The sequence below is a fragment of the Gossypium hirsutum genome, chromosome A02, assembly GCF_007990345.1.
Source record: "Gossypium hirsutum isolate 1008001.06 chromosome A02, Gossypium_hirsutum_v2.1, whole genome shotgun sequence".
Lineage (NCBI taxonomy): Eukaryota > Viridiplantae > Streptophyta > Magnoliopsida > Malvales > Malvaceae > Gossypium > Gossypium hirsutum.
This window is the reverse complement of record NC_053425.1, coordinates 3,224,648-3,251,642: the sequence shown is the minus strand read 5'-3', so window position 1 is coordinate 3,251,642 and position 26,995 is coordinate 3,224,648. Positions and strand designations below refer to the sequence as shown.

Genomic DNA, 26,995 nt, shown 5'->3' with positions numbered 1-26,995 from the left:
GAGTAGCAGAGAATGAGTCCACCACTAATTGGGTATTCTTTTATTATTATCATTATTTATAAAAAAACTTAAATTAAAAAATATTTTAAATCAATTAACCTAAATTTATATTTTAAAGTATTTTTTTGGTACATTTTAGGGGGAGGTGAATGATAACAAGAGGGTTTAAACCATTGTCCCCTATGAGGATAGTATTTTTAATTTTTAATTTATAAAGATTATGCCTGATATTATAAGAATCAGACAAGTGGTCAAATCGATTAGATTATTAACTTTTAGTTTAATCGATTGAACCATTAATTTAACTTGACTCAAAAGTTTAAACAAGTAGAGTTGGAAAGTGACTATATGCTGTTAATTAATGTTATTTGGAATGGTGTAACAGCAATGAGTAATGTAAATGAAATCAAAATGATCCATGATAGGTGCATAAAGGATTGGCAAGTCAAATTCCATCATGTGAGAGATAACAATAGAGTTACAGACTGTCAAGCCAAGAAGCTGTAAATGGAATAGATTAGGAGACAATAGACAATAATTTCGTTATTTATTAAGGCATGAGCTAATTTATTTTTCTAAAAAAAAAAATAAAAAGTAAAAAATAAATATTAATAAATAATAATATAAACATAAATATTCTTATTATAAATTATAACAACAAAATTATATATTTAAACTAATTAAATTTGATTGAAACGAATTTTAATCAATTTTCAATCAATCGAATTTTTATCAGTTCAACTGATTTTATATCGATTCAATCCTCCTCGAGTTTTATGGTACCGGTTGGAGCATTAATTCTTTATTCAAATTCTGACATATCTGACTAGGCATCTAATATCAGAGTTACACTATTGTTTAAAATTAAACCAGAAGTTGAATAGGAAGCAGTAGCTGAAAGTTCGATCGTATCATCAGTATCAGAATCTTCATCGGCTCATTGTTCAATGGCATTAGATTCTTCTGGTGATCTAATCCACTCCAGCTGTAGTGCAACTTTTCTTACCATTAAGATTCAAGCATCTTTTTGCTAGCTTAGCAAATGCTTCTATATCTTCTTCTGGAGCGTACACTAAAGTTTAATCAAGAGCATCAAATAATGAATCCTTTTGCATTGAAAGCAGAAAAAAGGTTACCAAGCTTCTCACTTCTTCCTCTGATTGTGTTGAAAAATTGGGTTTTTGTCCTGTCAAGAGTTCAACAAGAACAACTCCGAAACTATATACATCACTCTTTTCAGTAAATTGGTTTGATCGAAAATACTCGGATCTAAGTAATCAAAAGTTCCTTGTACTCGAGTAGTTACATGAGTTTTCTCCAATGCAATTGATTTAGGAGCCTCGGCTCCGAAATCAGACACCTTTGCTCTGTATTTATCATCCAAAAGTATGTTGCTAGATTTGATGACTCGACGATAAATAGAGATGGAAGCAGCTGAATGCAAGTAGGATAAAGCGTTAGCAGTTTCACTTGCAATTCGTAAACGCATTTCCCATGTCAATGGGAAGTCTTCATTTGGCTTATGAACGAGTTGATACATTGTTCCATTTGGGATGAACTCATAAACCAGCAAAGGAACTTTTGTTTCTAGGCAACATCCTAAAAGCTTAACTACATTTCTATGGTTAATTTGTGATAAAATTATCACCTCATTTATGAACTGTTCAAGCCTCATTTCATGCAACATATTCTCTTCAACCAACATATACTTTCTTCTGTTTAGTACTTTGTACAAACACCATGCACCAACTAGAGCAAATGCTGTCCCAATACAAGCGCTGCAACCTATATGTTATGGGAAGATTAATTTATCAAATAAGAAAAACTTTAAATATAAAGTAACATAATTCGTATTTTCTACTCATAAGAAAGCGAATTAATAGTCACTTGAGCAAGTGAGTTTAAGCACTCTTAAGCACACATCATCATCTTATTTAAGGGTTCTAGAGAGTTATGAGTATTGATAAAAATTATTGAAAATAAAAAGGAAAGAAGTTAACACATACCTATAATGATCGGAAAATACTGTGATTTTTCAGACATTTTTTCCGTCACAAAGTCTACTAAATGGGATGGCTTGCACATATCTTTTTCATTTGAGTAATCATATCCATGAGGACATGATGATTGTGAAGAACAAGTGCTGTCAAGAGAATCGATACAAAGCATATAACAATACCTATATGTTATATCGCAATGTTCACCGGATTCTGCAACTTAAATGAATAAAACAAAGTTAGATCCGTATATAATACATCTTAATTATGGTTTAAAGATATCTAGTTCCTTTTCTGACCAAAGAAGATAATACGACACCTTTGCATATATCAGTAGAAATGTTTATGTTGCCATTGTTACCCCAAGTGAAAACACATAGGTAGCTTAGGCTCAAGCTTGTCCAACAGTATTCACGATCCTGGCTGAAAAAATCGTTTAAACCACCTATAAACTTACACAACCCACGTTTTGGTGTGGCCCATTGCAGTGTTGCGGGAACGTGCGTCACTGTCCAAGTGTCATTGCTGTTTGAATTTATTGTCTTAAGGGAATCAAGATACCGGTGGTCAACAATAAAAGCAGATCTACACGATCTCCTACTAGCATTACTAGGATAAATACATTTCATGTTTATAGCGAAGGAAATTAGATCAAAAGGGACATCGGTAGCGCAATTAACATTGGACGTCGCAAAATTGGCACAAATGGGTTGCAGGCATGCACGAATAGGATATTCATCCGTTAGACTATAAGAGAAAGTAGTCAAACTACCGCAACCTGCGGACATGAATATATTGTACTCAGTTGAGAATAAAAACGGGGTTCCTTTTAAATTGATACGAACCCCATCAGTGTCTCCATCTTCCTTTCGGCAATTGAAATAAGTTATCGAATTGTTGATGGTAGCTGTGCCTTGCAGAACTGAAACATTAAGCAATTGCAGGTTGATGCTACTCATATAAAGCTTTGGCCCGTCAATAGTTTCATTGCAAGTTACTCTAAACTATTCATTCATGTAAAGCCCGACTTCTATTCCAAATGGATATATGGAATATCAAAATTCCCGCATCTTCTAACACAACCGAGTTCCTGTTGAGCATTGGTCTGCAATGCAACAAACTACCAGCATCTTGAGCAGCAGCAGCATGTCTGTTTGAAGATTGAACCAGAAGCAACTTTTTTGTTTAAATTTTGTATTTTTGTGATGTTAACAAGTTGGCAAGTAGCTTGATATCTAAAGCTAGTATTTTTAGATTTGAAATTGATGGATGTAACAGCTGAATTTTGCAGCTTTTCTTTTGTAATATTTTAGTTGGCAACTTGCCAAATTTGGTAGGAGCAGTTACAGTTTAGGTAACTGACTTATTATTATTTTTGTAACTCCTTTATATTTTGAAATGGAAATGAAAGCTGTGGGATTTTGCTTCATCGGTTACATGCTGCTCTTAGTCTTTCTTTTGTTTTCATTGTTTTGTTTTGCTGTTGCTTAGTGAAACTTCCTTTTTGATTTAGTTGCTGCCAAATTTATCCAAAAATGGTAATCAGAGCCTCCTATCTTTGAGGACCTCTGTTGTTTATGTTTTAGTTTTTTCAAAGCAAAGTCAGTTTTTTGTGTTTTCAAAGTCAGTCTTGGCAGCATGAGTTTTGCTCCTCCACCACCAGTTTTTGCTGGAGACAACTACCACATTTGGGTTGTCAAAATGAAGACATATCTTCAAGCACTTGACCTCTGGAGTGCAGTTGAGAGTGATGTCGAGGCAGCACCATTAAGAGCAAATCCTACCATTGCTCAGATCAGGCAACATGGTGAGGAACGAGCCAAGAAACACAAAGCTATGGCCTGTTTGCAGAATGGAATATCAGATGTTATTTTCACTCATATCATGGCCTGTGACTCTCCCAAGCAGGCATGGGACAGGCTGAAAGAGGAATTTATGGGATCAGACAAGACCAGGCAGCAACAAGTCATCAACCTTAGAAGGGAGTTTGAAAATTTGAAGATGAAGGAGTCAGAAACTATCAAGCAATATTCTGATAGGATTATGGCTACTGTTAATAATATTAGACTCCTTGGAGAAGATTTCAGTGATAGCAGGGTTGTTGAGAAGGTTATTACCACCTTACCTGAAAGGTTTGAGTAAAAAATCTCCTCATTGGAGGACTCGAGAGATCTCACAACCATTTCTTTGTCTGAGTTGGTTAACTCACTCTATGCACTTGAGCAGAGAAGAGCAAGTAGGCAGGAGGAGAGTCTTGAAGGTGCTTTTCAAGCAAAGGTCAGAGAAGGCTCCAGCTCAAGCTAGAAAGCTAAGAAGCCTTGGTTTGAAAAGAGGGAAAGATCAAAGAAAGATGCCGGTAGAAAGAGGTTTCCACCATGCATTCACTGCAAGAAGACCAATCACCTGGAAAAATTTTGCTGGACCAGACCAGATATACAGTGCAAAAGCTGTAAGAAGTATGGTCATCATGAGAAAATCTGTAAAAGTCATGAGAAGGCACAAGCACAACCAGTACAAGCCAAGTCTGCCGAGGATGTCCAAGCTCAGGAGGAGCATGTATTTACAGCTTCATGTTTTGCAGCTAACAGCAAGAGCAGTTGGCTTGTGGATAGTGGCTGCTCACACCACATGGCTGCAGATGAGAGCCTTTTCAAGAACCTTGACAGGAGCTATGTCTCGAAGGTCAGGATAGGTAATGGCAACTTGATTGAAGCAAAAGGTAGAGGTGATGTGGTGATTCACACTGGTTCAGGTAACAAAATCATTTCTGATGTGCTCTATGTGCCAGAAATAGACCAAAATTTACTCAGTGTAGGCCAGCTAGTCAAGAAAGGCTTTTCACTAGTTTTCAAGAATGATTCTTGTGTTATAACTGATGCTCATGGTAGGGAGATTGTCTCAGCACCTATGGGAGACAAATGTTTTATGTTAGATGTAAGTCAGCTTGAGAAAAGTGCATATACAAGCTCAGTTGACAATACTGATCTTTGGCACAAGAGGTTTGGCCATGTTAACCTCAAATCACTTGATTTGCTGCACAAAATGAACATGACAGAGGACATGGTGAAGGTTAGTGCAAGTGAAGGTGTTTGTGAGGTGTGTCAGCTTGGCAAACAAGCCAGGTTGCCCTTTTCAGCTAACCAAGCATGGAAGGCTCAAGAAAGACTTGAGTTGGTGCACTCAGATGTCTGTGGACCAATGAAGACCCCTTCACTGAATGGCAGTAAGTATTTTATACTGTTTATTGATGATCTGACCAGATTTTGCTGGGTTTATTTCATGAAACAGAAGTCAGAAGTGTTTGGAGTTTTTGGAAAGTTCAAGGCATTGGCAGAAAATCAAACGAGCTGCAGGATTAAGGCCTTGAGGACAGACAATGGTTCTGAATACTTGTCTGAAAGATTTCAGAAGCTATGTGAGCAGGCTGGGATTCATCATCAGTTAACCACAGTGTACACTCCTCAGCAAATGGAGTGTGTGAGAGGAAGAACAGAACAGTGATGAACATGACCAGGTGTATGTTGTTTCAAAGCAAGCTTCCAAGCATTTTTTGGGCTGAAGGTGTCAACACCTCAGTGTACCTGCTCAATAGGCTGCCAACACATGCTGTGAATGATAAAACTCCTTTTGAAGCATGGTATGATCTTAAACCAACTGTTTCCCATTTAAAAGTGTTTGGTTGCAAGTGTTTTGTACTTGTCCCTGCAGAAAGAAGAACCAAGCTCGAGAAGAGGTCAGTTCCTGGTATATTTGTTGGCTACAGTAGCTGCAAGAAGGGCTACAGAGTATTTGATCCTTCAACCAAGAAGATTTTGGTAAGCAGGGATGTCAAATTCGATGAAGGAAGGTTTTGGAGTCTAGATGGCTCTAACACAAGTCAGTTTGAAGAAGAGCAGATTGACAGCAATCTGGAATTGGCAGAAAATGAAGTCAGTAATGCCAATGTAGATGATGCTCCTGTGAGAGGGACCAGGTCTATTGCTGATATCTACCAAAGATGCAATGTGGCCATTGTTGAGCCTTCAAGCTATGAAGAAGCTGCAAGAAGCAAGAGCTGGAAGAAGGCTATGGAGGCTGAAATCGACATGATCCATAAGAATGACACTTGGGATCTGGTAGACAGACTTGATCAGAAGAAGGTCATAGGTGTCAAGTGGGTTTTCAGGACCAAATTCAATGCAGATGGCTCTCTGAACAAGCACAAGGCAAGGCTTGTGGTGAAAGGGTACAATCAACAGTTTGGCATTGATTTTGAGGAGACATTTGCTCCAGTGGCAAGGCTGGATACCATAAAGCTTCTATTTGCTTTCACTGCACAGAAACAGTGGAAGGTCCATCAGCTTGATGTCAAGTCAGCTTTCCTGAATGGCTTCCTTAAAGAGGAAATTTATGTTGAACAGCCTGATGGATTTAAAGTCCAAGGAAATGAGGACAAGGTTTACAAGCTGAAGAAGGCACTCTATGGACTAAAACAGGCTCCTCGAGCCTGGTATGACAGGATAGATGCTTACCTGTCTAGGCTCAATTTCGAGAAAAGTTTGAGTGAGCCAACTTTGTTTATAAAGAAGTCTAAAGATGAGACTTTGCTGATTGTCTCAATATATGTGGATGATCTATTAGTGGCTGGAAGCAGGGTCGATTTGATTCAGGAGTTCAAGAAGAATATGCAAGACATGTTTGACATGACAGACTTGGGAATCATGACTTACTTCCTTGGTATGGAAGTAGACCAGTCTGATCAAGGCATTTTTATCAGCCAGCATGCATTTGCCTTGAAAATTCTCACTAAGTTTCATATCGAAAATTGCAAGCCAGTGAGTACACCTCTAGTCATGGGACAGAAGTTGAGCAGCTATGGAGATGAAGAAAAGGTGGATGAAAGAGAGTTTAGAAGTCTAATTGGATGTTTGCTATACTTGACAGCAACTAGACCTGACCTTATGCATTCGGTCAGTTTGCTATCTCGTTTTATGCATAGCTGCAACACATCACATTTAAAGGCTGCAAAGAGAATTCTCAGGTATGTGAAAGGATCCTTGAAGTTTGGAGTGATGTTCAAGACAGGAGGTCAGCTGAAGTTATCTGGCTACTCAGACAGTGACTGGGGAGGTTCGATTGATGATATGAGGAGTACCTCAGGCTACCTCTTTTCTCCTGGTTCAGGAGCTTTCTGTTGGAGCTCTAAAAGCAACAAACAGTTGCTCAATCAACTGCTGAGGCAGAGTATATAGCAGCAGCTGGAGCAGTAAGCCAAGCTATTTGGCTTAGAAAATTGTTGTGTGATTTGAATGAGGAACAATTTGAGCCTACTGAGATTATGGTTGATAATCAATCAGCAATAGCTATCTCTAAGAATGTTGTTTTTCATGGCAAAACGAAGCACTTTAAGCTCAAATTTTATTTTGTTCGAGAGGCAGTACAATCAAAGGATGTGAATCTTGCATATTGTAGTTCACAAGATCAATTGGCTAACATTTTGACAAAGCCTCTTGGCACAATCAGGTTTGAATTCTTACGAGATTCGATTGGTGTTTGTTGCCTACAGTCCAAGGAGGAGTATTGAGCATTGGTCTGCAATGCAACAAACTACCAGCATCTTGAGCAGCAGCATGTCTGTTTGAAGATTGAACCAGAAGCAACTTTTTTGTTTAAATTTTGTATTTTTGTGATGTTAACAAGTTGGCAAGTAGCTTGATATCTAAAGCTAGTATTTTTAGATTTGAAATTGATGGATGTAACAGCTGAATTTTTCAGCTTTTCTTTTGTAATATTTTAGTTGGCAACTTGCCAAATTTGGTAGGAGCAGTTATAGTTTAGGTAACTGACTTATTATTATTTTTGTAACTCCTTTATATTTTGAAATGGAAATGAAAGCTGTGGGATTTTGCTTCATCGGTTACATGCTGCTCTTAGTCTTTCTTTTGTTTTCATTGTTTTGTTTTGCTGTTGCTTAGTGAAACTTCCTTTTTGATTTAGTTGCTGCCAAATTTATCCAACAGTTGCAAGTAAGGTAGAGTTCTTTCTTGGCACTGTGCGGCTGCATAAAGATAAAGAATAAACCACGGTAGAAGTAACATGAAGAGCCTTATATTAAGAGTCAAATAGCATTTACTTATTTACTAAAAATGGACAAATTAATCATTAGACAAGGAGCAATTGATCCTTGTGTTAATCAATTTTTACTTTTATAGTGCTTTTAACAACGAATCACCAATAATTAATTAATTAAAATGATATTCAATGTATACTATATTTTCATTTAAGCACTTGTTTATTTTAGTATACATAATATTATCAATATATTCCAGGCATTGCTGCAACAATAATTTTTGTAGAAGTGATGATAGTAAGTAAACAGTTACGTACCTTCCAAATCCCATGGATTCCACTCCAGAACTGCAGGGACATGCGTCGTATCGATGCCTATAATTATATAGGAGAAATTTACAGTATCCCCTGTAGAAACATCCTTAGACCATGACATGAAAAGGTCAATGTAAGTTATGAAAGCAGATGTGCATCTCTTTCTTCCTGGATTAATAACCTTCGTGGCGCTTGCTGTATAGGAAATGAGATTTTCAGAAATTAGGGAATAACAACCACTGAACTCGGAAGTCTGGCAGCTATCTTTTTTGTAGGCAGCTAGCGATTGGATCGGTTATATTGTTGCGGAAAACAGCAGCCAAATAGTAGCAGCCTACTGATCCAAATCGGTTTAAGCTGCTTGAGAAGAAAAATGGACTGCCTTGTAGGTTGACATTAGCAGGAGAAGTGGTTCCATTGTTACCTTTATTGTCACAATTTAGATAAATTACCGGATTGTTGACGAAGACGGTGTGGCTATCCTCTGACAAATCAAATATCTCCAAATTGATTCGACTGATGAAAGGCTTTGGCCCATTGGTGGTTTGGTTGCAAGTTACTCTAAACCACGAATTGTGATAGCAGCCAGTTCTTATTCCAAACAGGTACCAAATACGAACACTCCCACATGTTTCATTACAATCAGAATTGGCTGCCCTTATTCAGGGGTGAATTCAGAATAAATTTTCAAGCGCCGAATGAAATTTTAATTTTTTATAGTCTATACATTTATAAACTTTAAAAGATTAAATCGAATTTTTATAATTTTAGAGGGGGCCGAAGTAAATTTTACCTTTACTCATTTAAATTTTTTTGAAAATATAAGGACTTAAATAACAATTTTACATTTTATGGGTGTGAGGTGGTGCGACCCCTAATCCGCCTCTGCTCGTATTAGCCATGATAGTTGTAGGATGAAGTAAAACACCAAGCAAATGCCCATTCTCTCTCTTAATTTCTCACTTTGGATTGTGCATGAAGATTTTGTTGGATTAAGTCAATAAATATAGGCAGGAGTAGACTAGAGTATAGCAAAATCGAAGGTTCAAAGAATTTCTTAGCTCTTGCATGGTTAGGCCCAGCCAATTAGTTTCGACTTTAAAGCATGCACTTGTAGTCTACCCCTTCCAGTACGTTCAGCCCTCAAGTAGGGTAAGGGTCAATCAATACACCATAAAATTTTGGATTCATATAATATTTAGCATCTTGACACTTTTTTTTAATTTAATATTTAAACTATTTTTGGTCTAATTTGGTACCTAAACTTGATATTTTTTTCTAATTTAGTATTTAAACTTACATTTTTTCTTAAGTTGGTACTTAAAACTTTTTGGGGTCTAACTTGATACTTGAATTTGATTCTTTTTTCTAATTTAGTACCTAATTTATTTTTATTTAATTTGGTACTTTTCAACGTTTTACAAAGTACTCCAACATGCTAACAATATTATTTTTTTATAAACTAACAAAAATAATCAATATAAATATTTTTTTTTTGTGTTTCATATATTCAATTAGTTTTAGTTATAAAAGCAGATATTACTTGAACTCGACTTAAAAGAATACCTTACATTGATATACTCAATATTTCTAAGCATTATATATATATATATTTATATATATGTGTGTTAGATACATGCATCAAATACATATTTCATGTTAATGGAGATTTCTTTTGAAAACATAGAACTACATAGCTTTTGCTATCCTACATTCGAGTTGGGAAGCTATTCTATCAAATGTTTCACACTTTCCACCATTCACAAGTTTTATTCCATTCAAAGTGCAAATTAAATTTGTTCAACTTATATTTATCGAACTCTTGCAACAAAGGGTGCAAAACGAAAGCATACAAGTAAAAGGAAGCAGCTTACACATCTGAAACCAAGAAAAATAGTATAATCCAAAATGGCATACCAGTCCTGCAATCCCCATCAAGATACCCAATCTCCAAATGAAAACGTATCACGGTTAGTGTACGTCCAATCTATCAACACATTATTTTTTCCTCGATTGAACCCACTCTGGTTCCGACAAGCATGACTATGCATCTAATGTCAAAGTTACACTATCATTCAGAATTAAACCAGACGTTGAACAAGAAGCCGTAGCTGAAAATTCAATCGTATCATCAATATCAAAATCTTCATCGGCACATTGTTCGATGGCATCAGCTTCTTCTGGTGATCTAATCCATTCCAGTTCCAATGCAACTTGTTTCATGGTGGGTCTTTTCTTTCCGTTAAGATTCAAGCATCTTTTTGCTAGCTTAGCAAATGCTTCGATCTCTGTTTTTGGACCGTCCTTAACAGTTCGATCAAGAACCTCAAATAACGAATCATTCTGCATTGAAAGTAGAAAAAAGGCCACCAAGCTTCTCACTTCATCCTCTGATTGTATTGAGAAAACGGGTTTTTGTCCTGTTAAGACTTCAACAAGAACAACTCCAAAACTATATACATCACTTTTTTCAGTAAACTGACTTGATCGAAAATACTCGGGATCTAAGTATCCGAAAGTTCCTTGTACTCGAGTGGTTACATGAGTTTTCTCCAAGGCAATTGATTTTGAAGTTCCGAAATCCGACACCTTAGCTCTGAATTTATCATCCAAAAGTATGTTGCTAGATTTGATGTCTCGATGATAGATAGGAACGGAAGCAGCTGAATGCAAGTAGGATAAAGCATTAGCGATTTCACTTGCAATTCGTAAACGCATTTCCCATGTCAATGGAAACTCTTCATTCGGCTCATGAATGAGTTGATACAGTGTTCCATTTGGGATGAACTCATAAACCAACAAAGGAACTTTTGTTTCTAGGCAACATCCTAAAAGCTTAACCACATTTCTATGGTTAATTTGTGATAAAAGTATCACCTCATTTATGAATTGTTCAAGCTTCTTTTCATCTAATACCTTCTCTTCCATCAATATAGGTTTTTTAATTGCCACAATGCTTCCATCAGTTAACATTCCTTTATAAACAGTTCCTTGGCCGCCTCGACCAAGAATTCGATTATCATTATAGTAATCTGTCGCCTTTTCTAACACATTTGAAGCAAACACATGTATGTTCTCAACATTACCATCATTGTTGGACAATCGTTGTTGCAGTAGTAAACCTCCGTTTCGCTTAAAGTATTTATGCTTAAACTTCATATCTTTTCTTCTTTCTAGAACTTTGTACAAACGCCATGTACCAAGCAGAGCAAATACCGTCCCAATGCTAGTGCTGCAACCTATATATATAATGGGAAATATAATTTATGTTAAGAAAAAACTTAAAAATATATAGTAACATGATTCATATTACTAAATAAATAACCATGGCTTGAGTTTTAACTTGGGATAGCGATTTTAGTATAAAATTGTAAATTTAATGAAGCCATATCTCTTTCTGTCATTAAAAAATAAAAGAAAATTAAAATTAACACATACCTATAATGATCGGAAATTTCTGTGATTTTTTCTTCGAAAAGAATGATGGATCATAGGATATGCGCGATATGCGCATGCACATATCTCTTTCATCCGAGTATTCATATCCATCAGGACACGATGTTGATGATGAACAATTGCTTCCGAAAGCATCCATACAAAGCATATAACAATACTTGTATTCTGTATGGCAATGACTTTCATCTAATCCTGCAAACATTTACGAAATGAATAAAATAAAGTCGGATTTATATATAATAGAAATACCAATTAAATAAAAGTTTATAGTGAGTGATATATCTAATTTTCTTTTCTTTTGTCGAAGTTTTCCTTATCCAATCCTAAACAAAAAATGCTATAGTAATGCTTCATATGGAAAGGTCAAGTAGCAAAACCATGTGTAATGGAGCCCATCGAATTGAAGCCGGAGACTTATATGTATCAATACAATACCTTGGCATGAATTAGTAAAAAGATTTTCGTCGACATTAATATACGTTGTGCAAACACATAGATAGCTTTGGCTTAAGTTTTTCCAACTGTATTTACGATCCTCGTTCAAAAATGTGTTTGAACCACTTGTGAAACACAACCCACGCTTTGGTGTGGACCATTGCAATGTTGTGGGAACGTGCGTCAACGTTGTTTTCTTCGAATTTATTGTCTCAAGTGAATTGAGATACCGGTGGTCAACCATAAAAGCAGATCCACAACTCTTGGTGTCATTACTAGGATAAATCTCTTTCATGTTTGCAGCAAAGGAACTTAGATCGGAAGGAAGATCCGTAGAGCAGCTAATATCGGAGGCTAGAAAATTGGCACAAATGGGTTGCATGCAGGCACGAACAGGATATTCATCCGTTAGACTATAAGAAAAAGTAGTCAAACTACCGCAACCTACGGATATGAATATATTGTACTCAGTTGAGAATAAAAACGGGGTTCCTTTTAAATTGATACTAACCCCATCAGTGTCTCCATCTTCCTTTAGGCAACTGGAATAAGTTATCGAATTGTTGATGGTAGCTATGCCTTGCAAAACTGAAACATTAAGCAATTGCAGGTTGATGCTACTTATATAAAGGTTTGACCCGTTAATAGTTTCATTGCAAGTTACTCTAAACCATTCATGCATGTAACACCCATCTTCTATTCCAAATGGATATGGAATATCAACTTTCCCACATCTTCTAAGACATCCACCAAACCTGTTAGATAGCGCGCACAGTTCAGCTGCATAGACATAATGAACGAAGCACCCATTAATTAATCAATTAATAATAAAAATAAAATTATCGAATTTCTGTTCAATATATTATATTTTCAATTAGGCAATATATTTTTAACTTATTTATTGTGGTATAAACATAATATTTTCAAAATATATTCCCGGGATTGATGCAATAATGAATTTTGTAAAAGTGATAGTAGGAAATGGTTACCTCCCAAATCGCATGGGTTCCACGCCAACACTGCAGGAACATGCGTTGTGCGGATGCTTATACCGCGGAAAGATAAAAAAATCCCATACAGCAACATCCTTCATCTCGGTCAAATACGACACCGAGTGGATATTGTAATTTATGAAAACAGATGTGCATCTGTTGCTCCCCGGCCCCGTGCTAATGACCTCCGTCACGCTTGCTGTATAGGAAATGATATCTTCAGAAATTGGGGCATTACATGATGGAAAAGTTGTGCCACGTCTTGGATAAAGGCTGAACTCAGACGTCTGGTCGCTACATCTTTGTTGGAGGCAGCTAGCGATTGGATCAGTTAGATTATTGTGAAAAACAGCAGCCAAATAGCCGCAGCCTGCTGATCCGAGTCCGTTAAATATGCTTGAGAAGAAAAATGGACTGCCTTGTAGGTTGACACTAGCACTAGAAGTGGTGCCATTGTTACCTTTATTGTCCCGGATTGTTGACGAAGACGGTGTCGCCAATCTTTGGAAAATAGAGTAGTAGCTCCAAATTGATTCGACTGATGACAAGGATATGATGTACCGGATAACAACACTCCACATGTTTCATGACAGTCAGAACTGGCTCGTATTAGCCATGGTAGCTGCAGGATGAAGTAAAACACCATGCAAATGTCCATTCTCTCTCTTAATTTTTCTCACTTTTGGTTGTTTATGAAGATTTTTGTTGGGTCAATTTATATATGGTGTAGGAGAATGGCGTATAGCAAATCGAATGTTCAAAGAAATTTCGTAGCTCTTGCGTTGTGTAGACCCAGTTTCAGTAGGTTTATCCCTCAAGTAGGGTCAGGGGCAATAAATTTCTAACCCATGTTTTTTGACACGATACAAATTTTATCATAATACATATTTATAAAAATATTAATATTTATATAAAATTATTAAATTATTAATATTGATATTGATATAAAAATACAAAATTTTATATAAGATTAGAAAAAAAAATGATACAAATATAAAAAAATTTTGAATTTGTAATAATCTTTAGGAAAATAAAGATTTATTAATTTCATCAAATTATATTATTAATAAAATAGGTCTGAATATGAATAAAAATAATGTATGACTTTCCTTTTAATAGTCAAATTCGGAATATCAATATGGGATTCATGTTTGACTCAATATTTTCCATTAAAATTACGTAATGGAAATGATAAAGGCTCAATGATGTAATTTGATTGAATTAATGAAAATTAGCCCAGTTTGAGTATTCCTCCCTTCATTTTCCCCTTTCTTTCCAGAAGCACAAGTCTTTTGAGTTTATAGCAGTAGAAATTGTGATAAAAGATAATGGTGACATTACAGTTAATCATGACCCGTACGTGCAGGTTAGGTTTCGAGATTATATTGTTCTTTACTGTAAACCACGAATTGTGACAGCAACCAGTTCTTAGTCCAAATGGGTACTGAATACGAACCCTCCCACATCACATGTTTCATTACAATCAGAACTGGCTGCTTGTATTAGCCATGGTAGCTGTAGGATCAAGCAAAACGCCATGCAAATGCCCATTCCCTCCCTCACTTTTGATTCTTTATGAAGATTATGTTGAGTCGTTAAGTCAGTAAATATAAGCTGGAGGAGACCGGAGCACAGCAAAATCAAGTTCAAAGAAATTTCTTAGTTCTTGCATGGTTAGGCCCAGTGTTCTAGTAATTAACTTCGGCTTAAAAGCATGCACTAGTAGTCTACCCCTTTCACTACGTTTAGCCCTTAATCATATTATAATATGATATATTTAATTATTACACCACTTTCAGCAAAACCAATATATGGCCTCCTGGTATACCAAGATAATAAAACTAAAGATTTAAGGCTTCACTGGTATGATTTTGGCTATCTCAGGAAATAGACTATGGGTTCGGGTTTTCCTTTTCTTCTTATTTTCAATTTTTTAATAAATTTATTTCTTCTTTTTAAAGCTTTTTGTCAAAGCTGACATGGATTTTCAATATACATACTCCAATGAAAAATAGCCAAATTTTTTGTCAACATGATAAGATTTTCGAATGACCAATATTAGTGTAGTTTATAAAATACTCAATATTGTACCTGGATATACAATTTCAAATTTATTACTATTTTTAAATATTTATAAATGTAAAAATAGTTCAGTTAATATGTAAATATTAATTTTAAATTTATTACGTTGAATAACATGATAAAATGATTATATTTTATTTTTAAAAGTAATCATAGAAAAAAGTTGAGATAAAAATTATTAAAAAATAGTTTAAAATCGGTACAGATGGAAACACAACAATACAACCAAAACTAGAATTAGTAGTTTTTATTTACTACCAAAACGGAATGTTACAGCCACTACAAACAATGCCAGTATAGAATTAACTAAGTAATTTAACCTATTTGTTTCGAGATTAAATGTAAAGTGACTTAATTGCTTATTTTTCTTTGACTGAATTACTCCTTACTACAATTTTGTCAACATGCCAACATTAATCTATTTGTTTCAAAATTAAATGTAAATCGACTTAATTGCTTATTTTTTATTTCAGGAGGACTAAATTACTACAAAAATTAAATGTAAAAGGAGTAAATCACTTAATAGCTCATTTTTATTTCAGAATAACTAAATCACTACTAAGCTAATAAAGACCACGCCACCAAGGTAGTTTAACCAAATTGTACCTTTGCATATCCCAACTCTTTTTCTTTTTTTTTTTTCTTTTTTTGAAGAATTGGGAAAGCAAACAAATAGAAAGCTTGTCTAGAAAGAAAGTCATTGGAAACCCTAAATGAGAAACAAAATTACAGAAATGAAAGATTTGATGCCTATTACAACAAAATTGCAGTTCTAGAGCTAGGAGGACACCTAAACCCACCTGCAAATTTCCTCATGCATCGACAACGCCATGCATCAATTCCGGTCCATTTTCACTCTGTTTTAATCCGGTTGGCTATTATTGCCTCTATTCATCTGTCACACACCCCACTGAAGCTGGTTGCACATTCTTAATGTACTGAAAGTGGAAAAACATATGTTCATTTAGCAACCTACTATTGATAACATAAGCAATACATGGTTCCGATGCAAGAGATTATCAAGCACTACCTTATGTAAGACACCTCTGTTAGCCTTGTAAGGAGGTGAAGTCCACTTCTTTCTCCGCTCGTTCAATTCAGCATCTGTCAGCTCTACGTTTATGGCCCTCTTTTGAACATCTATGCTGATGAGGTCCCCATTTTGAACAAGACCAATGGAGCCACCTTCCTATAAAAGTAAACCCAATATCCAGCATCTAGATATATTAGGGGAGCAGAGCAATTCTATATGATAAAGACAAAAAACCAGAAAATAATGAGGGGCATACCGGTCCTAGTAAAATCTATGTTACTCAAACTCGGGGTTTAGAGCCATTAGGGTGTGCCTAACACTGATATACTCCATTTTTTTTGAAGCGTTTGCATATAAACGGATGATTATACCCCAAATCCATATCTAAATATGTTTTAGATACATGCATCAAATACATCTTTTATGTTAATGAGATTCATTTAGGAAACATAGAACTCCGGAGCTTTTGCTATCCTACATTCGAGTTAAGAAGCTATTCTGTCAAATGTTTCACACTTTCCACCATTGACCAGTTTAATTCCATTGAAAGTACGGATTAAATTTGTTAACTCTTGTTTATTTTAAAATTTTCAGATCTTTGATTTTGTCAGGGATGCAGGATAAGGCATATTTTTATAGCTAAGAATGTAATACATAAAAGATAACACAGACTAAAATGCACAATTTTAAACTTTCATTGGAATGCAAAAATTATCTTGCTGTTCGAGTGAGAAATTACTGCACCTGTGCTTCAGGGCATATGTGGCCTACAACGAATCCATGTGAACCTCCAGAAAACCTACCATCAGTGAGCAATGCAACATCCTGCAGTATTCGCTTGCAATGTTTGAATCAAATACCATTTTCAAAGGCAGAATAATCACATCGGCAATTACAAAGATCCAATTCAAATTGAAAGTAAACTGTAGAGACAGTAAAAGGAATGCTCCAAAAGGTACAGGTTTTGCAACGTTTTGCAGACCAATTCAACTAACTGTGCTTCTAAAATCACAGAATTTGAGATCTTGCATTTTTGGAAAAAAAATAGAATAGCATCTGAGCAGATTAACAAAAAAATGTAGGTCAGTGGTGGCAAGCCACTAGGACTTCAAATCACAATACCTTCCCAAGACCTGCTCCCATTATAGCACTTGTTGGTGTCAACATTTCAGGCATGCCTGGTCCCCCCTTCGGTCCCTCCCCTCTAATGACTACTACTTTTCCCTGGAAATTTACAAAGCATAAAATATTTAGAGTTTAGCCAATGCAAATAGATATACAAGGAATGCAAATTCAAACTTGCATTCTTGACTGAAAGGTAAACAAACAAAGCTTATGGTGAAAAACATATGTGCAATAAGAAACCCTCAACCTTGCCACTTTAAGACGATCAACTTAAGCTCACCAATAAAACTCAGGGTCTCATAGTCATAGTAAATTTTTTTTCTTTTTTATAACTTGTATTTATCAAAAAGATCCTCCTGCAACAGAGTCAAACTCACAGCAAACAAGTAAAATGAAGCAGCTTACACATCAGAAACAGAATGCAATTAAAACTTCTCACTCAATTGTTAATAAAAAAACTCAGCACATGGAGATTCCCGTTCCTAACTAATTATATAAAAATACTACGCTGCTTGACTCACATACCTTAAAACTTGAAGGATTTTCAGAGATGGCCGCTAGCATAGCTTCCTCTCCTTCAAAGACAAGTGCAGGTCCTAAAGAACAATTTTTGAAATCATTACATATGGAGGTAGACTAGATTCTGAATTATAAAATGTTCTGGCAGGACAATTAACATGAAGCACAAAGTTAAAATTAGAAAGAAGGAAGAATAAAAAGGGAACCAGAGAAATAGAGTCCTTCTTTTCCAGTAATTTTTGCTACAGAACCCTCAGGTGCAAGATTCCCTCTTAATATTTGGATGTGCCCTGTTTTCTTGATGGGATTTGACACCGGTCTTATGATATCCTGGAAACGAATTTTGAAGATTGATCAGACTAATTGCATCTTCCATTCAACAAATCTCGATTTTAATATGTTGAAGGAGCCTAGTCTATTTTTGGTGAAAAATAATCAGTACAACCAACCTGTCCATCAGGAAAACGAGGGTAGCTTTGTGCATTTTCTGCCATTGTCTTCCCGGTCACTAGAATGGAATTATCATTGTATCAAAAATATTGAATATTAAAGCTCCAATATTGCAATAAACAAAGAAATGTAGTAGAACCCAAACTGGCATACCAGTCATGCAATCCCCATCTAGATACCCATGCTCCAAAAGAAAACGAATCACAGCAGGTGTTCCTCCAATCTATCAAAACGTTATTTTTTCCCATGTGTTGCCAGGAAAGTTATTAGAGTCATGATCCATAAGCTCTGGAGGAAAAATGAAACTTGAAAGAAACGAATAATTTAGAAGATAAGCAGTTATTTATACCTTGTGTACATCCTCCATGACATATTTGCCACTGGGCTTCAAATCAGCCAGAAAAGGAACCTCATCACTAACCTTCTGAAAATCATCAAGAGTCAATTCTAGACCAACAGACCTGCCATGATAATTCCACAACTCATTTCCACAAAATTCCAATAATTTTGAGACCCAAGGGATATCTGCCATAAAGTCTTACCTTGCTATGGCAATTAAATGTAACACAGCATTGGTTGATCCACCTAGGGCCATGACAATAACCATTGCATTACGTAAAGATTTCCGGGTGATAATATCCCGGGGTTTTAAATCCATTTTTAACAATTCTAGTAGATACTTCCCAGCCAAACGGCATTCATCCAATTTCAATGGGTCTTCAGCAGGTATTGAAGAGCTTGTCAGGTAGAAAAAGAAAATGTAAGAAAAAACAGCAGAATGCCAAATTCACAATCAAAATGATCCTGTGCGAGCATAGTTGTACCTGTAAGGAAGTGACATTCCCATAGCTTCAATTGCAGAAGCCATGGTGTTTGCAGTATACATCCCCCCACAGGCTCCTGCTCCAGGGCATGAGTTAAGGATAACATTCTTTCTCTGCTCATCACTTATTGATCCACTTACATACTCTCCATAACACTGCATGGCCAATCAAAAAATAAAAAGTTACAAGGTTATCAAAATACTGGTATTTTCAGATAAATCATGCCATAAAGGTTAATCTTTACATATTAGCATATGGTAGAAATTTTAATGATATTGCTTGATCTTGACAAACTTCAAACAGTCAGTTGGCCTTATTTTAATCCTCAAAGTCATGAAAACAGGGGAAGAAGAACAAGAGTGAAAAGCAAAAGCAAACTCTGCCCCTCAAGGGTGAGTACCACTTCAGTTCAGAGACAGAGTAAAACCAAAATAAATGTAACAAGAAAGAGCCTCAAAGCTTCACTGTGTTAGCACCAGAGATGAACTAACTGAACTCACAATCTACAAACTCTGTCAATACTTCAATTCTCAAGCAGAATTTTGGAGTAATAGCAAATAGAAAGATGTGACATTAGTTATTACCAGAAAATGCAAGAGTTATCCTTATTCAATAAAATAACTTCCAAAGACAAGGTAAATAGAGTGTCACCCATTACAAACCAAAACAAAAAATAAAGTATAAAAGTAGGCACTTATCTGATATACACCACCATGAGGTTGATTGTACACAAACACAGTGTCCACGTACAAAAACTCCTCCAATTCTAGAAATGTAGATTTAGCTTTATATGTTTTATTTTAATCTTAGATTGTAATGCCTTCATATGTACTTACCAAAAAAACCATAGATCATGGAAAACACTGCATGTATATATCTAAGTGTAATTATCTACATAAAAGATCATCATATCCTCGTAATTTCCCAAGTTCCACACACTAATCCAAGAAATTTTATTGCAATTGTCACTCCTAAAATCAAAGAATTAACAGACACCAAGGGTCTGAAAAATATCAAATTGAGAGAGGCACAGAAACTCTGGAACCAAGCAAAATATCCAGCTAATATGAAGGTATAAAGAGAAAGAAGAAATAAACTAGCATAAGAACATTCCTATAGCATATCATTGTGCTTACCTGGAAGGCAGATACTATATCGAATGTATTGCCTTGAAAATGACCGGGCTGCAAAAAAAGAAGTATAAAAATAAATAACTCATTGAAATGAAAATTTGATGACAATGAAAGGGAGAACCAGAGCAACAGATTGTACAAATTTCATTTAACACATTACTGCGTGATGGCCTAATATATTTCTGTTTAGCACCTAGAATGTTTAGACTTAATTTTAATATAACCTATAACAAAATTGCCAGTACACCCATGGTATACTAAGCCAGGTGCATTCATTTTTTTAATGGTGGGTATGCATTGATAAGAGAAATCATGCATATATAATATATATACTGCAACTTAGAAAGAAAACAAGCATTCATTCGAATGAATGCTTTCCACTTTGAAACCAATCCTTGTGGACTTATCTAATGAAACAAGGGTGAAATGTGTATTTGTTTTAAGAATTTTAAAGAGCAGCATTGATTTACCAAAGAACACTTGCAATAGAAAGTTATAGGAGCAAAACTAATAGATATAAAGCCTAAATGAGGCTTTTGCAACTGAAGAAAAAAGAGCAGTTGATCTACAGCAGTTATAGTAGACAAAGCGAAGCAGCAAACCTTGATGGTTCCACCATAAACCATAATACTTGGCCGATTGAGCCTCCCCATTGCAATAATTGTACCTGGCATCTAAAGAACTAGCTAATATAAGATTGAGATGGTTGTAAAATTGTTAAAAAACCAACATATTTCACATTATAATTTATAATTGTTGATTTTTTCTCGAAACACAAAAGAAATAAAAAAACACTACTACTACTACATTTGGATAATAAAGCTTACATTTTTATCACAACCAGGAATAGAGATATTCCCATCATACCACTGAGCACTCATAACAGTTTCAATACTATCAGCAATCAAATCCCTTGACTGCAAACTGAAGCACATCCCTCTCGTCCCCATCGAAATCCCATCGCTGACCCCGACCGTATTGAATCTGAACCCAATCATCCCGGCCTCCTCAACGCCCCGTTTCACTTCCTCCGATAGCTTCAACAAATGCATGTTGCACGTGTTCCCCTCGTACCAGACCGACGATATTCCCACCTGGGGTTTCGACATGTCATCTTCCGATAATCCGACACCGTACAACATGGCCTGGGATGCGCCTTGTGACTTTGGCTCCGTTATTCTCGAGCTGTATTTGTTGAGCTTTACGGCTGAGGGAGAAGGAGGTTCTGCTGTTACTGTTGCTTGGGATTGTGCGGTAACGCTAAGACATTGGCGGCGGTTGGGAATAGCGGTAGCTGGCTTTGTGGCGGGGAGGACGGTGGTTCGGGAGGACAGAAATGTGGCTTGCATGGCTGCGGCGGCGGAAGTGAGGGTTTAAGTTGGGGATTAGGAAAGCTGCAACCCTTTTGCTTTACTGCTTGTAAAAAGTGACTGTGCTAGGCACATATCATGCTCGTGCTTTACACTTTTTCGATAACGTATAATCAACAAACAAACAAATTGGACCCAGAAGGAAACAACAAAACAAACAAAAAAGTTTGGCTCCTGTCCTTATTTCGGGGGCTAAATTCTGATGTGAGTCCCTGTAATTTGCAAAAGTTGTGATTAAATTTTACTATTAATCTCTATGCTTTTCAAATTGATCAATTTTAACCCCTATACTTTTTAAATTTTGATCTTGACAAGAACAATTATCATTAATTCATTAACTGAATTTTTTAATTAGTAATTCATAGAAATAACAAACTGATATGACATTACACATATCATAATATGTTAGTTGCATCATATTTTGAAAATAGCAAAACTTAGCTAAATGAACTTAACAATTATCATTCGATGAGAATTGAAATTTTAAAATTTAGAAAATACAAAAACTAAAATTGATAAAATTAAAATACATAAACTAAATCCACAAGGGGAGCAATAAAAAATTTTAACCTTACTTTTTGTCCATTGTTATCTAAACACAATTTTAATCGCCATTTACAAGTTTGATTTTGACAATTCATTGATAAATTTACACATTTGAAGGGTGATAATTAGCGTATTATTAGACAAAATCTCAACTCCGCATTACTCTATAACGATCAAGAATTTGTTTTGTTTTACGAATTTGAAGCTCTCGAAAAGTTTAAAAATTCTCGATCTAACCACCACATCCTAAATCAAGTTCTTCTGCTTTTTCTTAAATTAATGAAGTAAAATTTTAACAAAGATATGAAATAACTTAAAAAATAAAAGGTAAGAAATAAAATAATAATTTATTCAAAATATAAACAAATACTTCAAATGAAAATTATCAAATTAAAAAAACTGTAATAGTTACCACCTATCTTATGTTTGCTTGTTAATTAAATAAATGAATTTTCAAAATGTAATTTTATTAATATTTAAAGCTTGGATATATCAAACCCACGAGTTATGTTTATTTATTAATTAAAAACTATTTTATTTTAAATTTAGATGATGTTTTAAAAAGATTCATACATAAATTCACTTGCTTGTTTTAGGATCCAAATTCGATCCGTTCATAGAAAATATTATTGTTGTTGTTAATGAATTGCACGTGTCTATTCACGGCTCGAATATCCAAATCACGAGGAAAGAAGTTGTTTTTATTTTTTCAAGTTCAAAATTATATAAACGTTGACAAATTAATTTAATAATGACTTAATACAACAAACAATTGCTGCATAAATTTGATTTTTTTTTAAATTTGATAATTAAGCTTTTGTTGCTTCAAACTGATATTTCAACTAGACATTTTTTCTTTAATTTGGTACTTAACCTCTCTTTTTCTTCTTTTTTTTTGTGTCAAAATTGGTAGTTAAATTTGTCAAATGTTATACAATTTATTTTAATATATTAGCGATGTTATTTTTAAGTGGTAACAAAATTAATTAATATATGACCCACATGTGACAGATGTCATGATTTTTTTTTTTGCATTTTAAATGTTGAATTACTTTTAGTTTAATTTAACATAATTAATTTCTTATTCAATATCCATTCATTAAGCATAGCTCAAAGCACAATTTTTTAACACGGTTAGGCCATACTTTAAGCATGTAATCCTTCTTGAATCATTTCTGTCATTAATAGTGTATCATTTAGCGAAACATAAGAAACTCTAAATAAATGTAGTCATTCATGTCATTTGCCACTTATTGATCATACAAAAAAAACTAATGTTGTTAATGTTTTTGGATAATTTGTATAACATTTGACAAGTTTAGGTATTAAATTGGACAAAAAAAAAACCTAGGTCCGAATTAACAAAACAGGCTAAGGTTAAATGCCAAATTGGACAACAAAATTTCAGTACTAAATTAGACAAAAAAAATTTAAGTACCAAATTAAAAAAATGACAACTTTAAATACCAAATGTTATATACTAAAATAAAATATAATACTAGTTTTTTTACCTGTTGAATACACGAGCTTGCTTTTTGTATTAGTCCTAAAAGCCATTGAGATCTATCGGAATTTGAATCTAATAATAAGTTAATTAATTAATAAATAAATTCAAATAATTTAATGTGTACATATGGTAATATTAATTATAATTAAAAATTTATTCTCCTTTAATTAATAATATTGTAAAGTAGTACATATAGATATAGTCTATATATTGTGAATACTATAATATTTATAGTTAATTAAGGTTGTTTATAAAATCTAATTTTAGGAATGGAATATTTATTACAAAGGAATAATAGTTAAATAAGGGTTAGTTTTAAAATATTTATAAAGATTTTAAATTAGTATAATATTGGAGTATCAATGGTGTATTAAAAAAAATGTAAAAGGACGCAATTTGATACGGGTGTAAAATGCAAGCCCTAATTGTGTAAAATGGAGGTTAATAATTATAGACATAAGTAAGCCTCTTTCAACCATATAAGTGCAAGACGAGCCTATGCAAAAGATTTGGTTAAGATATGCTAGATTCCAACAAATATACAAATGGAACTTAACCGTATATGTCCTCCAATTATATCTTTCAGATCGTCCACACTAACAATCCATCATTCACACCTCCAAAGGGTGATTTTAGTAAATAGCCAAATATAACACTTGGGCTAAGAGTCAAGTTGGTAATTTTTCTTACATCTTCCCCTCTAAGAGCTTAGGTATCGTATACGCCCCTAAAATAAAGAGCTTTAAATACTAGAAGAAAAGCACCTATACCTAGCAAAATTAAGTGAATACCAAAATTGTGGTCATTGTATTTCTATCTTTTCATACATAACTGAGAAATGGAAAAAATTCTTCAAGAGTTTTAGGTCCTAGAAGTGCATGATAAATACCGTCAAAGCGATTTTTTTTGTGTGTTTTTTAACATTAATTTCATAATAGATTCTTATAATATTCATTATTTTTAACACAATGCATAGAACTATCTATAGCCCTCTAGCTCCCACCTTTAAATAAGAGGATAATGCACTTCAACACACTCAAACTCACGTTTTGCTGTATTGGCAACAATACCAATACCAATTGAGCTAAGACAATTGTTCATATTAATGTTCATGTTCATATTCATATTTATCGAATATTAATTTTATTTATTTATTCTTTTCGTAAATAAAAGGATATGATACGAAATCTGTGTATCATATTGCTTTAATTACATTAAAATCGGTTAAATAAATTGTTTTAGAATGTTTTGATACTTTTATCAGTTTTAGTACTCTAAATGATAAGCATAAATGCAATTTTCATTAAAGCTTGCATGAATGTTTTTTTTTTTCGATTTCAGTATTTGACAAATTAAAGATTTCTAATCCAAAAACTTTCTTTAATTCGGATTGTCATCATCAACACATAAAAATGAGGGATGGTTTTATAAATATGTTAAGAAACAAAAAATTTATGCAGCATAAATTATGTTATTTAAAAAGGAATAATTGTTTTATACTCGTATTCATAATTAAAACGATAAAAATTTGAACCCATGTGATGACTTGATGGTTAAAGGTGTTTTTCGTCTCAGATGTAATCTGGGCTCGAGTCACACTAGTCGCGTTTGTTATTCGGGCATTGCCCTATTATTATAATTCACTAATTCACAAAAAAAAATATAATAAAAATTTTGAAATATAAAAATGGTTTTTAGAGTTTTTTTTTAATGTGGTTTATTTAAAACTTTGTTTAAAAACACATGTAATTTCTTATTAATTTATGTATTATTATGAATTTTCACTTGAAATAAAATTAACATGGTATTAAGGTATCTAGGATAAAATTTTTTATAATGTTAATTTTTGAACATTTAGCACATTATTTTGTAAGGTTTTTGTTCCATACAACGGAGAATATTATTGTAACTGAGAGCAATAGGGAATTGCTTGTGATGGAGGGAGATTCAAATTCTATCGTTTTAGGGTGGGTTTGGTTAGACGGTGGGGTGTGGTGCAGTACGTTTAGCTTACTTTTTGTCTCACGCTACAGTATCACTATAGTATCTAATCACCGTTGTTTTTACGCTAGACACCGCTCATCCAAACTCACTCTTAGATTTGTTAATATTACAACTGATTGTTGTTGATTTTTGGAACTTAGGTTTTCTACTTCCAATGGTTGGTTTTTGTTCCATATAATGTAGGTTAATAATGATCAAGCTTCTTATGTTGTATTAGTTTTGTTTAACAATTTATTAGAGGAGATTGTTGAAAAATATGGAAAGACTAGAGAACTGCGCCTGAGGGAGTGATAAACATTATTTGTGAGTATATTTGATTGTAAAACCTTCGTGATGTGGTTTTACATGCTAAGTTAACATGGGTGAATTTAGTGGTGAGAGCTCTAGTCTTCAAAAGTACAAGAGTGAGGAAATTGTCACCAGGGTGTGATAAATATAGGTCACTTGTTGTAAGTGTTTGAAGATAATTGATACTTCTCATTGAATTAAGCCCTACAGATGTAGGTGTAGCGACGTAAAAAATTTTGCTTTGGTCGCTAGTTGGATCGATTTATTAAAAATTTGAAAACCGACTTTCGATTTTATTAAAAAAGGGATTCGCCACCGATCTTTTTTCTAGGTGTGATCGGACACCTAATAGATCATCTTTTTAGAAAAGAAAATTTGTTTTTGAACAAAAATGAAGGCCGAATTTGAGTCTACGCGAAAATCCAGAGAAAAATAGGGTTCAGGAGTTGGTTACGCACGAGGAAGGTATTAGCACCCTCGTGATGCTCAAAATTGGTATCTCGTTAAACATGTGTCGTCTTGATTTTCAAAAATACGAATTCAATTTGACATTTAATCGTGATCCGATCGAAAAAACGAGAATTTTCAGTTTTCGAGTTTTTAGAAGGATGTTCCGTTTTTAACGCGAGCTGACGAATTTCACCCAACATAGCGATGAAATCGATGACTTAATGTTAAATTGGTTCATTGCCTTATTTATTGAAATGAATAAAAAAATTTAAGTAGTGAATAACAAAATGATATAAAATGGGCGGGAAACAAAAAAATAAAAGAGTTAGAAATACATCGAAGCACATAATAAATACGACAATAATATTAAAAACAATAACAATACATGCGATATATTAAACGTAATAATAGCATCAAACAC

The 26,995-nt window shown here is 34.3% G+C and overlaps 3 protein-coding genes across 3 annotated transcripts; all 3 read right to left on the bottom strand.

Moving 5' to 3' along the window:
* Positions 1-1,144: 1,144 nt before the first annotated feature.
* LOC107960478 (probable LRR receptor-like serine/threonine-protein kinase At4g37250) lies at positions 1,145-2,956 on the bottom strand. Its single transcript, XM_041091874.1, has 4 exons — positions 2,455-2,956; positions 2,007-2,216; positions 1,307-1,785; positions 1,145-1,186 (listed from the first exon to the last, which is right to left on the bottom strand). Exons 1-4 carry the CDS (start codon positions 2,954-2,956, stop codon positions 1,145-1,147), a joined length of 1,233 nt encoding a protein of 410 aa, XP_040947808.1.
* Positions 2,957-10,120: 7,164 nt separating this feature from the next.
* LOC107957081 (wall-associated receptor kinase-like 8) lies at positions 10,121-13,935 on the bottom strand. The gene is made up of 4 exons (XM_041088686.1): positions 13,241-13,935; positions 12,252-13,031; positions 11,799-12,008; positions 10,121-11,599 (listed from the first exon to the last, which is right to left on the bottom strand). The coding sequence occupies exons 1-4, from the start codon at positions 13,335-13,337 to the stop codon at positions 10,404-10,406; spliced, it is 2,283 nt and encodes a 760-aa protein (XP_040944620.1). The 5' UTR covers positions 13,338-13,935; the 3' UTR covers positions 10,121-10,403.
* Positions 13,936-15,840: 1,905 nt separating this feature from the next.
* Positions 15,841-21,905, bottom strand: LOC107957083 (dihydroxy-acid dehydratase, chloroplastic). Its single transcript, XM_016892509.2, has 14 exons — positions 21,237-21,905; positions 21,012-21,083; positions 20,413-20,460; positions 19,277-19,431; positions 18,995-19,189; positions 18,802-18,913; positions 18,606-18,675; positions 18,452-18,510; positions 18,209-18,332; positions 18,009-18,079; positions 17,481-17,582; positions 17,103-17,183; positions 16,356-16,514; positions 15,841-16,263 (listed from the first exon to the last, which is right to left on the bottom strand). Exons 1-14 carry the CDS (start codon positions 21,756-21,758, stop codon positions 16,213-16,215), a joined length of 1,821 nt encoding a protein of 606 aa, XP_016747998.1. The 5' UTR covers positions 21,759-21,905; the 3' UTR covers positions 15,841-16,212.
* Between the last annotated feature and the right edge of the window lie 5,090 nt (positions 21,906-26,995).